The following is a 15,439-nucleotide window of genomic DNA, read 5'->3' on the forward strand; positions in this document are numbered from 1 at the left end:
TTGGGATCTGGTGCAAATATAAATGTCAACAAGGAAAGTACTTAATTATTCCTATGTATTCAAATGCAGGTATGACATTCTCTTTTTTTAACTTAGCACAGTACAGTTTCAAAATTAACAAACTGCACAGCATCAGCAGTCTTCAAGTATCTCTAGAGGGGAATCACATAAAGCTCCAGTAATAGGCTGGGCAATCAAAGCTCAAAAAGACAAAGTAGTTCAAGAAAAATCTGAATAATCGGTTGCCATTGTGATGTGTATTACTGTGTACACTTCATGAATGGAACATGTTACCTCATTGCATTGCCTGCATGTGAGTACTAGAACAGGTAGCTTTCCAGGTCGCTCTTTTCGTGTTTTTCTATGGTCTTTTTTTTTTTTTTGCAATAGCAAATATGGCCATAGTGAAACACAAGAAGCCAAGGAAAGGATGGGACAGCTACAATGGAACTGCTAGCTCTTAACTGATATATTTATTAGCAGTCTCTGGAATATACACATACACGCTGCTAAACAAATGACAATTTAACCAACAGAATAACAGACAAGAAAAAAGGGTTATATATAAAAGGGTTAGCAGTCTCTGGAATATACACATACACGCTGCTAAACAAATGACAATTTAACCAACAGAATAACAGACAAGAAAAAAGGGTTATATATATCTTCCCCCTCTCCTCATTCTATTTCACAGGCAGCCCAAGTATGATTCTGAGTGTGCCCGTGCGTCCCCTTTGAGATAAAGTATCTCGGACAGAAACAAACGCAACAGCGGACTGCTTACACATGCAACTGTCTTGGATTTCTCTAACCACTTGTTGTTTAAACGCTGCCTTGATCTCGGTGTTCTGGAAATTTAGGCAGCATCCAGAGTCCCTGCAATGTGTTGCTAAGTTTCTCGAGGGCATCAAAAGTCTGTCCTTGGCTGCCTGTGTTTCACTATGGCTCTCAGATACAAACTACCCCATTTCACCATAGTAGGAAACACAGATTTGTAAACAGCATATGTTGATTGCACTGTACATACCCCCCATATAAAGGATCATAGTGGATACTACATCTCGTGCGATAATGTCAGGAACACATGAAAGCTAGGTTTGAAACCACTCTTACGTCGTAGTATAGTAGTGTGAAGCTACGCAATTCCTGTCCTGCAAATAATTTAAACCATATGTTTCATCTGCCAGCGTGATGATCCCCTGAAAAGCAATTCTCACTTGGCTGGAACTACCGGTTTTGAAACCTATCCCTGACATGTGTAGCATCAGGGAGGAAAACCAGGGGCCGCGGTGGAAAAGACAAACACACACGGGCAGTGTTGTACCCGTTACCGAAATATGGTATCGCGATACCGATACTCGTTACTTGCGTAAAACGTATCGAAATACCGATATCGATACTTCTTTTGTAAAGTAACGAAGTACCGCTACCGTTACTAAAAAAAGTAACGCGATACTTTGGGCGATACTTTTGTTTGAAATACGGAGATGGTGCAACATTGAAATATCGCTTACGTGAACAGTTCTGCAGTGAAAAGACAGCATATTTCATATGTAGCTCGGAAACGTTATGCTTGACTTTTAGCAATAGCTGGTTCTTGAAATCGTCTTCTGTCATCCTTGCAAGCTGTGGTGTCTCCGGCAGCTGACAGAGGCCAGTGTGATAATTACGTTAGTGTCAGTCCCACACATACAGCACTGTGCACACTTAACAGTAACACGACCTCCGTACAATCGATGGCCCCAGTAGAAAGTGCGCAATAGTTCCCGACAATGCGAGTTGCAAACATGAAGGTCAGGTTTCGACTTACATGTTTACTACTCACATAGTGGCGAACCCTTGCGTACTTTCTACTGGGGCCACCGATTGTACGGAGGTCGTGTTACTGTTAAGTATGCACAGTGCTGTACCATGAAGTCCAATGACCAAGGAATCCTATGTGAAGTTTACAATGCTACAGTATATGTGAGTGTGACTCAGTGCGACACGGCAGCTTAGCAGTGGAATTTAGAGCGCACTGTTGTTAAGGAACTTGACCTCTGTTTGTTGATCTCAACTCTTTCGTTGAACACAGCGTGGTTATTTCCTTCAGTTTCAAACAAAAACGGTGAACACGTGTTTGGTATGATTTCATAATTCCGGTTACGGAGCACGTAGGCGTGTCCACAAGCTTTTTGTCGAGGGCTAGGCGGACCATTGACAATGAATAAGAGTAAGAAATATGGTCGGTGAGCAAAGGGTGGGACACTAAAAAGTATCGGTATCGGTAACGATGCGTTACCATAAATGCGTAACGGAAATACTTTTCCGATACTGATTTTAAAAAGTATCGCCGATATGCCCTCCGATACCGAAAAAGTATACATTACTGTAACGGCGATACGTACAACACTGCGCACGGGCTATGTTCTCACTGTGTAACAGCTGCTCTGGCTACTAAAATGAACGTGTTCCAAATTAATATAACATGGCTTGACACGATACGCCGGCGAAAGTTAAGAAATAAAATTGGTAGTTAAATGTACAATACATAAACACTTCCCATAACATGACAGTTTCTTTCCTGCAGTATTGCGCTGCCATTCATCCCACTTAAATGAAGTACTGAACTATACGATAGCATTACACGCTCGTTTGACAGAACTTGAACAAGATTACATAGCACACAATAAAAGTAGAGTGAACATAGTGTGCAGCTTTCCATTCACGCTTAATGGCCGCAGCAGTAATGCATGAAGGACACTGCTAAGTTGTGTTGAGAAATACCACTTTCTGTTTGCCATGTCGAAATGAAACGTACCTGACCTGATCCAAAATAACCGTTCTGAGTCTGGAACACACAAAGAGAAAAACACAACACACGTCGCAACACTAACAGATAGGCAAATGAGCTGTGGCGAGCTCCACCTTGGGACAAAGTCAACAAGTAATTCAGCAAAAGTCAATGAGTGTCTGAAATGTAACATTCCTGACCGGTAGCAGGACGGTCCACAATCAAATCCTGGTGATAGCACTGACTGGCTTTTTTATGAATTATTTGTTGAAGTTTCCATGTGCTTGAGAACATGAAACGTTCATCAACTGTATCCTTATGAGGTGATGAGGGTTTGTCATCCCAAAGGGACTCCCTTTCTTGCATGTGTCCTTACGGTTGCTCACCAATGCAGAAAAAAAAGCAAAATGATTTAATCACAAGAAATGGATAGTCATGTTTACTTTATAATGATTCTGCACAACAGAAATAACATTTTCGCACAGAAGGCTGTACTTCTTCAGGTCTAACATCAAGTTACAAAATTCCAGAATATATAAGACATGTTGTAAGGTAGAGAGCAGACAAAGGATGAGTTGTGTAGCATAACACATGAATGACCACGGCGGCCAGATAAGTATTTGGCACAAAATGCATTCACGGGCAACACATTCAGGGAAACAGTGCTACAGTGTCTTGTCAACTCATCCCTTGCCGGCTTGAAACTGATGGAGTTGTACCCCCTTTTTATTTTATTATATATGTTTGTATATTTATTTTTATGTCCGTACCAACCCTCGCTCTCTACCTTACAACATGTTTTATATATTCTGGGATTTTGTAGATTCACGTTAGACATTAACAAGTACAGCCTTCTGCACGAAAGTCTCGTCTCATTTAAATTTAGATGCTCTCAACAGTCTTTTTTCTGTTGTGAATCTCTATCGCAGGATACTTGCACATTGCTCTTCTATGACTACTTGGACTAACTATGACTTTGCAGTAAGATTATGGACTATGGATAAAAAGACTACACAGCACTGCTCAGGTATTTTTGCCAAGAGAACAGCATGTATGCAGTATGCACACAGTATTTGTGCAGTGGACCCACTAAAAATGTAATGAATGTGGTATTGCCCACAGTAATGGACTAAGTTCAACACCAGTATTGTAGAATCCAGATATCTTAGCATACATGCCAATCCATTACCACTATCCAGTGCGAAGTTGTGACAAATAAATTGTTCCCATTTTTCTTAGCTCTCAGAACACAGACAGTGAATTAATAAGAGTAGACAATGTTAACATGAATTCTGGGCTATTCTGCAATCAAACATCATATAGTAAAGGCACCTTCCTCAATGGACGTTGATGACAGTGAAAATTATAAAACGTTATCAGAGACGACATCAGCTTCCAACAGTAATCCAACAGTAATCGGACAGTAATCCAGCTAACAGTAACAAAAATGTGCAAATTAACTGTACTAATGTAACGTACCTTCTATATCAGACAGTGAACTTTGTACTATCCCATCCACAGGAACCGTCCGGACAGCAGAAGTGCTTGAACTGGGATAGCAGCTAATCAGAATGGCGACCTTTGTTTCCCCCCCTGAAAGCACAGGTTGTAACGTTGAGGGGAGATTTAAGAGTGGTGCCAAGATGTCTGCATGATAGCGCCCATGAAAAATGGAACATAGGTGAATACTCAAATTATGACATCACATTGTCATACCCTTTGGTGGCAGCTAGACTGCAACTAACGTGTCAGCAATTTCGTCATGCACCAGATGCAAGCCAGATCCTGTCGCATTTCCGCCTTCAGCGTGCACCTGTGGTAATTCACAAGTTAGATTATAAATACTGTTGTATTGTTAATCGTGGCTATATCAGTGGAAGCGCAGTAGGACAGCTGCACAATCGATTCATGAAGCTTCCTATTTTTATATCTGGACCTCGACTTAACTTTTTGCTCTCTATTTTGCCTTGATCCTCAGTGGCACATTCAAAATTTGTGTGTCGGGCATCTCAGATTATCATCAGACGATTTCGCGCCGAGATTCCAAATTGCCTCTCGAGTCGCGCGTAACCTAGGATAACATTTGTGGACGAAATCCTTGGAGTGGAACTTAGCAGGCACCGCTGTCGCCGTCAGCCAAGAGCTTCGCACTGCTTGGTCTTTTGGAAACTTATAATAGGTAACACTTAAATGCTCTGATGAAATGCTCGAACAGCGTTGCACCGTCGCATTCTGGGCAACTTCGCCGTGGCATATCACGTATCATAGCGCTCCAGCCCATTAAAGGCAAGGTCAGCACTTTCCAAACGACGCCGTGCTAAAGAAATATTCACATGCTTTGTTTCCGGCTTAGCAATAACATAACAGCTGTTCGCTTATGTACGATGCACAGAGGACGAAACGAAAGACGCCAAGAGTCCATGCCAAGCCAAAGACAGATAAACCGAGAGCGCCACGTCGGTGCGCCCGTGCGCAGGGTTTGCTGACGGTCTGAAGGGCGGGCGTGGGAACTAAAAAAAAAATGTTTTCTAAAAACAGTTGGACCATGATATTTCGCACACATATTCAATGTTCGTTAATGAACACAGCGCGAGTATTGCTCAGTTCTGCGGCACTTCAAAATCGGCATATCTGACATTTAAGAGAGACTCCGACGTTGAAGGGTGTGGTATTAGGCATAGGTATAGGCACGTACACTGTGTAATGGGGGTAGTATACTCGGTCACTGTCTCTTGTGGTAAAGAATACATAGGGGACACGGGCCGTTGCCTCAATTAGCGACTTAGGGAACATGGTAATTAAGTAAAAGCGGGGGAGTTAAATAGTTCGCATTTGGCTGCACATGTCGCGTCTTGTGGGTGCACCACGGACTTTAAGACCACGCAGATTCTGTACAGGTCTACAGATTTCCAGATCAAGCAGGTTGTCGAGACTCGGCGCATATCAACAAGCAAAACGAAAAATGTTAGTTCACCTACAGCGATGTCACCAGAGAAACAACGATCGCTTATCGATAAGGGTGTGTGGATGATTTCACCTTTGGCCGTAAGCGGGGGAGAAGGATTTTCAATATTTGTACTGGCGTGTGCGCACCTGTGTTCGATTGTATGCTTTACATAACTTGTCTAGTAAAGGATGAAACTGCGACGCCTTCCCGTTTCTCGTCCGTGTGTTCGTAGTCGCCTTTGTAGAGCTATGCACCAACCGGCTCCATTTATTTCGTACGCGAGAACTTCCTGTCCTATATATCCTGCTCATGTGTTCTCCTCATCGGTAGATTTCCTCAGCAGGAGCAACACAACGCCGCCTCAAAATGTCGCAATATCAAAAGAGCCCTGCAATGGCGTCACACTGACATCGATCGTACGTCTCACTGCGTGGGAATTTCAAAAGTAGCGGCGTTAATTGATATATAACCCTGATTATACGTTATACCGGGCAAGTTGGTAAAATGTGACGCAATGATTTCGTAAGTAAGGATATGCACTTCCCATGGCAGCAAAGATCTACGAATTGATGGTTCAAGAGCAAATAACGACATTAGAGACACGAGCGTAAGCAAATGTTGTAAGGTGTGCACTCGTTTTCGGTTGAGCAGTCGACGCTGAAGAGTTCTCTGACGTTTACCTGAACTGTCTTCTTCCCTTTCTTTCTGTATTTTTTCAGATGAGATCTACGAGAATAAGACACAACGTGTTACTATTACGTCTTCGTTCGCTGACCAGGCAGTGCCAGGAACGCAGAAGTATGAAATATCTGTAATTGGTGCGTATAAATCTCCTGCGCTTACAAACAATGTCTTATGCCAACACTGTCATGTAGTTAGGTTGTAGCTGTCGTACATTGTTGTTCGATTATTACACTGACGAGTTTGCCTTCGAGATATAGGCAGACAATGAGATTCCCACTTCGGTTGGAGTGATTTTGGGCGGGGAAGAAACTCAGGAAGCCCTAAACCCTGTCTGGTGCCGCGAACGAAGATTAGTCTTGGATGTAGCGCCCTCGGTGGCAAGGATACAAAAGAAGGACGAAGAATAAACGAGCGCGCCCCACCGTGTAGTTTGATTCCTCGCAGCCGCTCAGCACGGACCCTGGTTTTGTCTCGCTTGATCTACAAATTTGGTGACCCGAACTCAGCGCACCTCATGAGTGAGCCTCAGAACCCCCAGACCGCTCATGGAGACGAAGTTAGCTCTCCCGATGGAGGTTCCGGCACGACATCGTCCACTCCGACTCCGACAATTTCCACGACTACGACCCTCCAACTCCCGTCGTTTTGGATTAAGAAACCGAAGATCTGGTTTCGAGAAGTCGAAGCGCTCTTCCAGGCGCGTCGCGTCCAGAGAAAGATGACTAAGTACTGTGAGGTGCTACCGCTTATCCCCCCGGAGCTGATCGATGACATTGATGACGTCCTTTCGTCCATACGGCCTGACATCGCTTATGAAACGTTGAAGTCTGCCATTGTTTCGCGCATGACGATTTCGGAGCGAGCGAGGAAACAGCAACTCCTTACGCCTGAGGAGCTTGTTGGCCGCCGTCCGTCGCATCTCCTGCATCCGATGACACAGCTCCTGGGACGACGATCAGACGACCACTCCGCGACCCTCCGCGAGCTCTTCCTCAAACACCTGCCGCAAGATGTGCGACTCATCTTGGCTGGGAACGACGATGTTGCCTTAGACCGTTTGGTCGACCTCGCTGACCGCATCACAGATTATGCTTCAGCCGGCGTGGCAACACTGCGTTCCCCTGCAGCCGCGTCGCCTCCGGCAACTAGCGAACTGGAAGGTGCCATCGCACGTTTGGCGGGAGATATGGAAATAATGTCGATGCAACTGGCTAATCTGCAAGCTAATCTTCACGGCCAAACTCGCAGGCCCCGATCGAGCAGTCGCCAACGCCCCCGCGCATCGTCGCAGCAGCGCACCCAGAGCCCCCAGTATTGGTAGTATCACCGACGCTTCCGACACCGTTCGACGCGTTGCCGAGCCCCCTGCAGCTGGCAGGAAAACTCCACGGTGGGTCAGTAATGGCGGTAACCGACAAGGCCCCCGACCTGCCCGCCTTCTGTATGTCGGGGATCGAATAGGGAACCACCATTTCCTTGTGGACTCTGGAGCACAAGTCAGCGTTATACCCGCAAAACCTTCTGACAAGAATGTTCGTCAGGGTCTCACGCACGCACTGCAAGCTGCGAACAGGTCCACCATCAACACATACGGTCTACGTTCCCTCATTCTTGATCTTGGCTTATGCAGGACGTTCAGGTGTCTCTTCGTGGTTGCCAACGTGGAGCACCCGATTCTTGGGGCGGGTTTCTTACATTTCCACAATCTCGAGGTCAGCATAAGGCAGCGCCGCCTGCGGGACAATATAACGAACCTCGTTACCGTCGCTTCCGTCTCTGAAGCACAGTCTGCTGGTAGTTGAACATTTATACCAACTTCACGCTACGAGAAGATCTTGGTGTCATTTACAGCATTTACACAATTTTCCACCATTTACGCCAACTCTTCAGTCGACTCCAAGAAAACGGCCTTGTTGTCAATGCAAAAAAGTACACATTCGGAGTGTCTGAGCTCGAATTCCTCGGCCACCACATCTCCGCCGCAGGTATCCGCCTCTGGGCCACAAGGTCAAAGCCGTCACAGACTTTCCCAGGCAAACTACTGTTCCCCAGCTCCGCGGCGAGCTGCCCATTACCCCGCGGGAATGGGCAGTCTTCACAGACTCCAAATCTGCACTTCAAGCTATTGCAATTTCCGGCATACGAGGCCCATCCGCACCCCTAGTCACAGATGTGTTAATGGCTTACCACACTGTCTACGCAGCAGTCCACAGGCTAGTTCTCCAGTGGGTTGCAGCCCATTGTGGTGTCGTGGGAACAAGCAGGCCGACAGCGCCGCAGAAGCAGCACTCTCCTATCGGATACGGACCAGTATTGCTCTGCTGAGAGGAGACCGCCGTTCCATTCTGCGACGCCTCGTGACACCCCTGGCTTCCCGCCAATGAACAACCGACATTCTCCCCCCATCTATGTTGAGCAGAGTTGATCCATCGCTCGCTTTCCGCATGCCACGAAACACCTCTCGTCAAGATGCTGCATAATCCACCGAATGCGCCTCGATGTGGCCTTTACAGCTCAGTGGCGTTACCGCTTGAGACAAGTTGACTCCCCCACCTGCTGCCACTGTGGTGTTCTTCAGGATCTGGAGCACATTCTTCTTCATTGCCCCCACTACCAACCTTCCCGAACCGCACTCTCCGAGTCTCTTAGTCGCCCCTTCTCCCTATCGAAATTGCTTGGTCCCTGGCCAAATCCAGCCAGCAACGATCTGCGCTCAAAGCTCTTTTGACATTTCTGGACACCATCGGACTTCGGTCGTTATTGTGAAGGGGCTCATTATTTTATTCCCCACATCCCCACCAGCAATGGGGTAGAGTATCGCCTCAGGCGATGAACCTCCCCACTCTACTTCTCAAAATAAAGTTGTTGTTGTTTGCCAGCTCCGCCGTTTCCTTGGCCTTATCAACTTCCACCGCCGTTTTATCGCCAATTGCGCAGACATCCTTAGGCCTCGTACGGACTTGCTCAGAAGAAAAGTAAAGTCGTCGGCAGCCATTCCATGATCGGAGACCGCGGACGGTGCTTTTGCAACTATCAAACAGGCGCTCGCAGGTGCCGCTCTGCTCATTCATCCGCAACACGATGCGCCCACCCGGCTCATGGTCGACGCTTCAGGATCCGCTGTCGGCGCTGTGCTGCAGCAGTGTACCTCCAACATATGGCACCCAGTGGCATACTTCTCCCAACGTCTTAACGACGCCCAGATCAGATACAGCATTTTCGGCCGGGAGCTTCTCGCAATATGTGCAGCAGTCCACAACTTCCGTCACTTTCTCGAGTGCCGGACCTTTCACATCTTAACGGACCATAAGCCCCTTGCATATGTGTAACTATCTACCACGGGAAACTCGGCACCTCGCCTACATTTCGGAGTTCACAACCGATATCCGGCATGTGCATGGTGTCGATAACAGCGCCGCGGATGTCTTCAAGCGATCAAGCGGCATGCTTTATCTCGGATCGATAACATCACCGCGCCTTGCCCGATAAGTCTCGAGGACATCGTCGAAGCTCAATTTGATGATTCCGAGACACGCGAGCTCCAAGCTGCTCCTCAGACCCCGCTTGCGCTTCGTCTTGTGCCCATACCGTCGACGACGATGTCTGTACTTTGTGACACAACCACTGGCACAAGCCGTCCACTTATTCCTGTCGCACTCCGCGAAGATCTTCGAGGCTGCCCATAATCTGGCCCACCCTGGTGTGCGCACTTCTCAGAAGCTTCTCACGGCACGATACGTTTGGCCAGGCATCCATAAGGACATACAGCAATGGGTGAAAACCTGCGTCTCCTGCCAGCGCTCGAAAGTTGGGCGGCACACTAAGACCCAGCTCCACGCATTCCTCCCGCCACGAGCCCGATACGACCACGTTCATCTCGATATAGTCTGCCCACTACCCACATCCCCGGTTACAAGTACATCCTGACTTGTGTGGACCGGTTTACAAGGTGGCCTGAGGTTGTTCCCTTAGCAGATATCTCCGCCCAAACCGTCGCCGAAGCCTTTGGGAAAAAGGGCACGGTTCGGCTGTGCATCCACTGTCACAACGGACTGGGGTCCACAGTTCCGTTGTGCCCTCTTCTCAGCACTCACCAGCCTCCTCGGAGCGCACCATATACAGACAACCGCCTACCATCCAGCGGCGAATGGTTTGGTCGAGCGCATCCACCACCAGTTGAAGGTAGCCCTCACTGCGCAACCCTCCCGATCACGCTGGGCCCAACATCTTCCCTTTGCATTGCTCGGCATACGCGTTGTCGTCAAGCAGGATCTCCGGTGTGCACCAGTAGAGCTAGCTTATGGTTCCCCTCTGCGTCTTCCTGGGGACTTCCTCAACTCCAGCTCCGATCAACCGTATCCATCCCACAGTGACTACGTTCGGGACCTAAAGAAGTTATTCCGACACGTCACTCCCGTTCCACCTCGCATGCCAACCAGTCGCACAGTCTTCGTTAGCCAGGACCTAAGCACGGCGACGCATGTTTTGGAACAGAAACGATCGTGCGAAACCTTGCTGGCGCCGCCTTACTCCGGTTCCTATCCCGTCCTATCCCGGACACCCAAGACTGTGCGTATAGAGATCAACGGGAAGCCGGACACCGTCGCCCTCGATCGAGTCAAGCCTGCCTACATCGCATCCTGCCTTCCCTTGTCCGCTCCCCTTACTCTCGACGGCGCCGCTCCACGTCAGGTTACGCCAACCAAACATATGTCACTTGGGCCTTAGCTACGTCGACCGTTCCTTTTTAGTACGGTCTGGGGGGGGGGGGGGGGGAGCCCTGTAGCACCGTCGGTGGCAAGGATGCAAAAGAAGGACGAAGAATAAACGAGCGCGCCCCAGTTTGATTCCTGGCAGCCGCTCAGCACGGACCCCTGTTCTGTCCCGCCTGATCTGTCCCGCGCGAAAGTTAAGCGTACTGTACCTCTTGTGCTAGCAGTAACTGCAGCATTTGGAGGGATAAAGTAGTGTAGCATAACAGCGCAAAAATATACGTGTCTGTTTTTTGTTTGTTTGTTTTGTTTTGTTTTGTAAAGGAGCTCAGAAAGCACTTCAACCAAGTTTTCGAGGCAATCCGTTAACCTGCCTATTAAAATGCACTTTCTGATTGTGTGATTCATTCAACAGATGGATAAACATCACAGAATTTGAGTTCAAAAATCGCGACCCTGCACAACGGTGACAAAGCAGGGAACGAGCCGAACAGGCGCTCGCATCATTTTGACGTCACTACGGTACAGCCCACTGGTTGGTTTGGAGAAACATCGTCTATTATCTTTTACTCGGAACAACGCAGTAAGCCGCAGCACTGGAAGAACTGTTTCTTTCCGCTTTTTCTTTGATTTATCGAATACAGTAAGCGTAATACAGTAAGCCGTGAGGCGGTGTAGCGTATACGCATCAATAAATAAATAAAAACATTGGTTCACAGACACCGTTCAAGGTTAGGCCACCCTGATTGGGAAGTTCTCCAACAACGTTGGCCCAAAATTGGTCAACCTGCCCCGCTCGAGCTCGCTTCATTTTTTGGCAATAGTCGTGAGTGACGATACCCACTCCTGTGCGGCCAACAACGGCCGCACGGTCAGTAGGTGGACTGTGAATATAAACTTCAGTTGCTAGTTGGACGCTGTTTTCCCAGTGTCCGTGTTTCCAGTCGTCTTTCTTATCGTGATGATTGTTAATGTTGTTCTGTTGTGTGCTGTCAATGAGTGTAAATACAGCGCAACACTGAGCGTTGCATCAATTCGCGCTTCAACATGATCGCCCCATCGCTTTAATCACAGACTCGCCCGTTGCTTCGATTGGCAACTTGGTTGGTTATTTATTTCATGTCTCGTTCAGCAGGAGTTGTGTTCTTGAGGATACGTTGTAGAGCACAATCCAGTGTAACGTATCGCATTGCCGTCGCCAGCACGTCGCCGCACAAGATGTCCTGGCGACGTGTGTCCATTGACCGTTGTAAAGACCAACTGTTGACCATCTGTTGCTCATTGGGAAGACCAACAGAATCAAACAATGTCATAAACCACCAGCATCTCATGGTCAGCCTACCAATCACCGAGCTAAACAACGAGAATTAGCCGAGGTAGACTAAAAACATGGACGATACAAACACGCGAGTTGTTTTATTTCTTCCGAGCTGTATTGCCAAGCCTTTTGTTTGATTACCACATGGTGACCGACAACGCCGATTAAGCTTGCGCCCACCGACATGTAACAAGGCGCATCACCGCACGATGCACACCTCATCACTCTGCATCTCTGGAGAGTACAAACTTCCCACTCTGGAAGTGGCAACACGTGTCGAAATTCTGCAGGAACTTCGAAGTCGTAAATTATTCACAACTTGATAGGGAAAAAGCAAAAAAAAAAAAAAAAAAAGACGGACGGCGCTAACCTCGATAAAAGCGCGGTCGCCCCCGTTTGAACCGTAATGACATCACTAGTTCACCGTAACATCACCGATGACGTTTTCTTCTCTTCCTTCTCGTTTGACCCTGTGAAGCGAGTCGAGCGGGAACGCGAGCGGCGATGTTCGAGCCTGTTTTTCTCTTTGAAAAATATTGCGTACAGTGGAAATCTGCGTGTTAATCATGAACTTAATAGCGAAGTCGGCTGGTCCTTTCATGGCAACACGGCCTAGGGCTCGGAAATTGGTAGGTCGGTACCCGAGCTGGATCACGTGACCGTTGCCACCCGAACATGTGTGCGATGAATCTAGCGGTGGTCACGCTAGGGGCATCGCGGTCGCTCGTCTTCGGGCTCCAGCGTCTGCTAAACCACGTGAACTTTGACGTGCGGGCCAATAAGGTCCCTCGCCACCCTCGCGATGAGGATGTGACGCACCGGATATAGATGGGCAATCCTCTGCTCGGTCGCTTTGAGGCCGGGCGGAAAAAGTGCTAGCTGGCAAATTGCTGGCGCTCGGAAGGTGCCACGTGAACATGCGAGATCTGACGAAACTGGCGAGAACTGGCTGCATCTGGCACCAAAAGTTACCACGAAATGACTGTAGCGGTATCGTCATCACCATGACGGTACAGCCCAGCGCGAGCTGAATAAACACTTTGTCTTCGTCTGGTACACGATACATGGTGACAGAAGTGTCCTTCGTCCCACGTTTCGAACGCCGATATCATGGAAGGCCTGCGAGCTCCAGCAGGACTGAGCTTCACAGGCAACGTCGCAGAGAACTGGCGTCGCTTCAAGCAAAGGCTCCAAGTGTTTTTGACCGCCACCGAGCTTCCACAACAGCCGGGGGCAGCAAAATCATCGGGACGCTCTGATGCGCAAAAGGTAGCGTTGCTTCTTCACGTAGCGGGAGAAGAGGCACAAGAAGTGTATCAAACTTTTGACCTTCCGGAAGGCACATCATTTAACGAGGCGCTCCAGAAGTTCGAGGATTATTGCATACCGAAGAAGAATGAGACCTACGAAAGGTATAAGTTCAGGATACGAATGCAGGAGGAGGGGGAGACTTTCGAAGTTTTCTATCGCGAATTACGCATTCTAGTAAAGTCATGTGAATTTACTACGTTGGAAGATTCAATGGTCCGAGATCAAATTGTTTATGGAATTACAAACAAGAAACTTCGGCAACGGCTCCTCAGAGAGGCTAACTTAACCATGGATAAGGCAGTTACTATGTGCCGAGCGAGTGGAATAGACACTTCGCAGCCTCACGTTCGAAGAAAAAGAGAAGGGGGTTGACAAGGTAAATGCAGCGCGGAACTGGACCCGAGACCAACACAGTGACCGGGGTGCGGATCGTCGGTGCGGGAACTGCAACTTCGTTCATCGTCATGGCACCTGCCCTGCTTTTGGAAAGATTTGTCCACGTTGCCAGAAGTGCAACCACTTTGCTTCCTGCTGCCGAACAGCAGTGAATGACATAAGTGCCGCACCTGTTGAGGACAGCATAGAGGAGTTTTCCGTCCTCGAGATCGGCAGCTGCGCATCGCAAGGGCCAGACTGATCATCTCAGCACATGTATCCGGACATCCTATTTCCTTTAAGGTTGACACCGGAGCACAGGCTGATTTGCTGCCGAGATCCTGGTTGCAGCGAAATGTGCCCAGCGACGAAGTTCGGCATACCAGCGCGAGACTACGAAGTGACAGCGGAGGACTAATCGCACACTGTAGGGTCACTACGCTGCAGATGGCATACAATGGGAATACGGATCTCGTGCAGATCTTTGTTGTAAAAAAAGCGCGGACACCAATCCTCGGCCTCTCAGCATGTGAACAATTCGAACTCATCAGCCGAGTTGGCACTGTGCTTCAAATGACTGACGAAGGAAGAAAGATGTTGAACGACTTCCCCCGCGTTTTCCGGGGCCTAGGGTGCGTCAACCGAACGTACAAAATGGAGCTTAAAGAAGGGACGGTTCCTGTGGTATAGCCAGCTCGTCGAATATCGCATGCTCTTCGACGCCCGGTAGTACAGGAGCTTCACCGCCTGGTTGACGCAGGAATCCTAAGGAAGGCCGACAGCCCAACTGACTGGGTTAGTCCAATGCTCATAGCACGAAAGAAGAATGAGCTGCGACTTTGCCTCGACCCGAGGAGCATAAATGAGCACTTAAAACGGGAACACTATCAGTTACCAAAACGAGAGGGCATCCAAGCGGAACTTGCCGATGCGCGGGTTTTTTCCACCTTAGACGCCAAATCGGGGTATCACCAGATTCCCCTCGACGAAGAAACCGCCAAGATTTGTACTATGGGCACGCCGTTTCGACGATATCACTACATCAGGCTCCCGTTTGGTATATCATCAGCCCCCGAAGTTTTTCAGCAGACTATGGCGAACATATTTGAAGGACTACATCGACGACATTCTAGTCTGGGGTAAGACACAGCAGGAACATGACGAACGCTTACGCACGGTACTGATTCGGGTACAGGAGCAGCACCTGACACTTAATCTGGAAAAATGCAAATTTTCCAGAACTGGAGTGTCTGGGTGACGTCATCTCCAGCGAGGGGATAAGACCCAGTCCGCAGCTCATCAGCAGTGTACAAGAGTTT

At 48.3% G+C, this 15,439-nt stretch overlaps 1 protein-coding gene across 3 annotated transcripts in view; it reads left to right on the forward strand.

Annotated features, from left to right (window-relative positions):
* Positions 1–15,439, forward strand: part of LOC135385487 (complement C3-like) — a 290,804-nt gene that overhangs the window by 126,899 nt on the left and 148,466 nt on the right. For all 3 annotated transcript variants that reach the window (XM_064614824.1, XM_064614823.1, XM_064614825.1), the window contains one exon: positions 6,440–6,538. In XM_064614824.1, the coding sequence (XP_064470894.1) occupies positions 6,440–6,538 (99 nt within the window). The remainder of the gene's footprint in view (positions 1–6,439; positions 6,539–15,439) is intronic.

This window comes from Ornithodoros turicata, chromosome 2, assembly GCF_037126465.1.
Source record: "Ornithodoros turicata isolate Travis chromosome 2, ASM3712646v1, whole genome shotgun sequence".
Lineage (NCBI taxonomy): Eukaryota > Metazoa > Arthropoda > Arachnida > Ixodida > Argasidae > Ornithodoros > Ornithodoros turicata.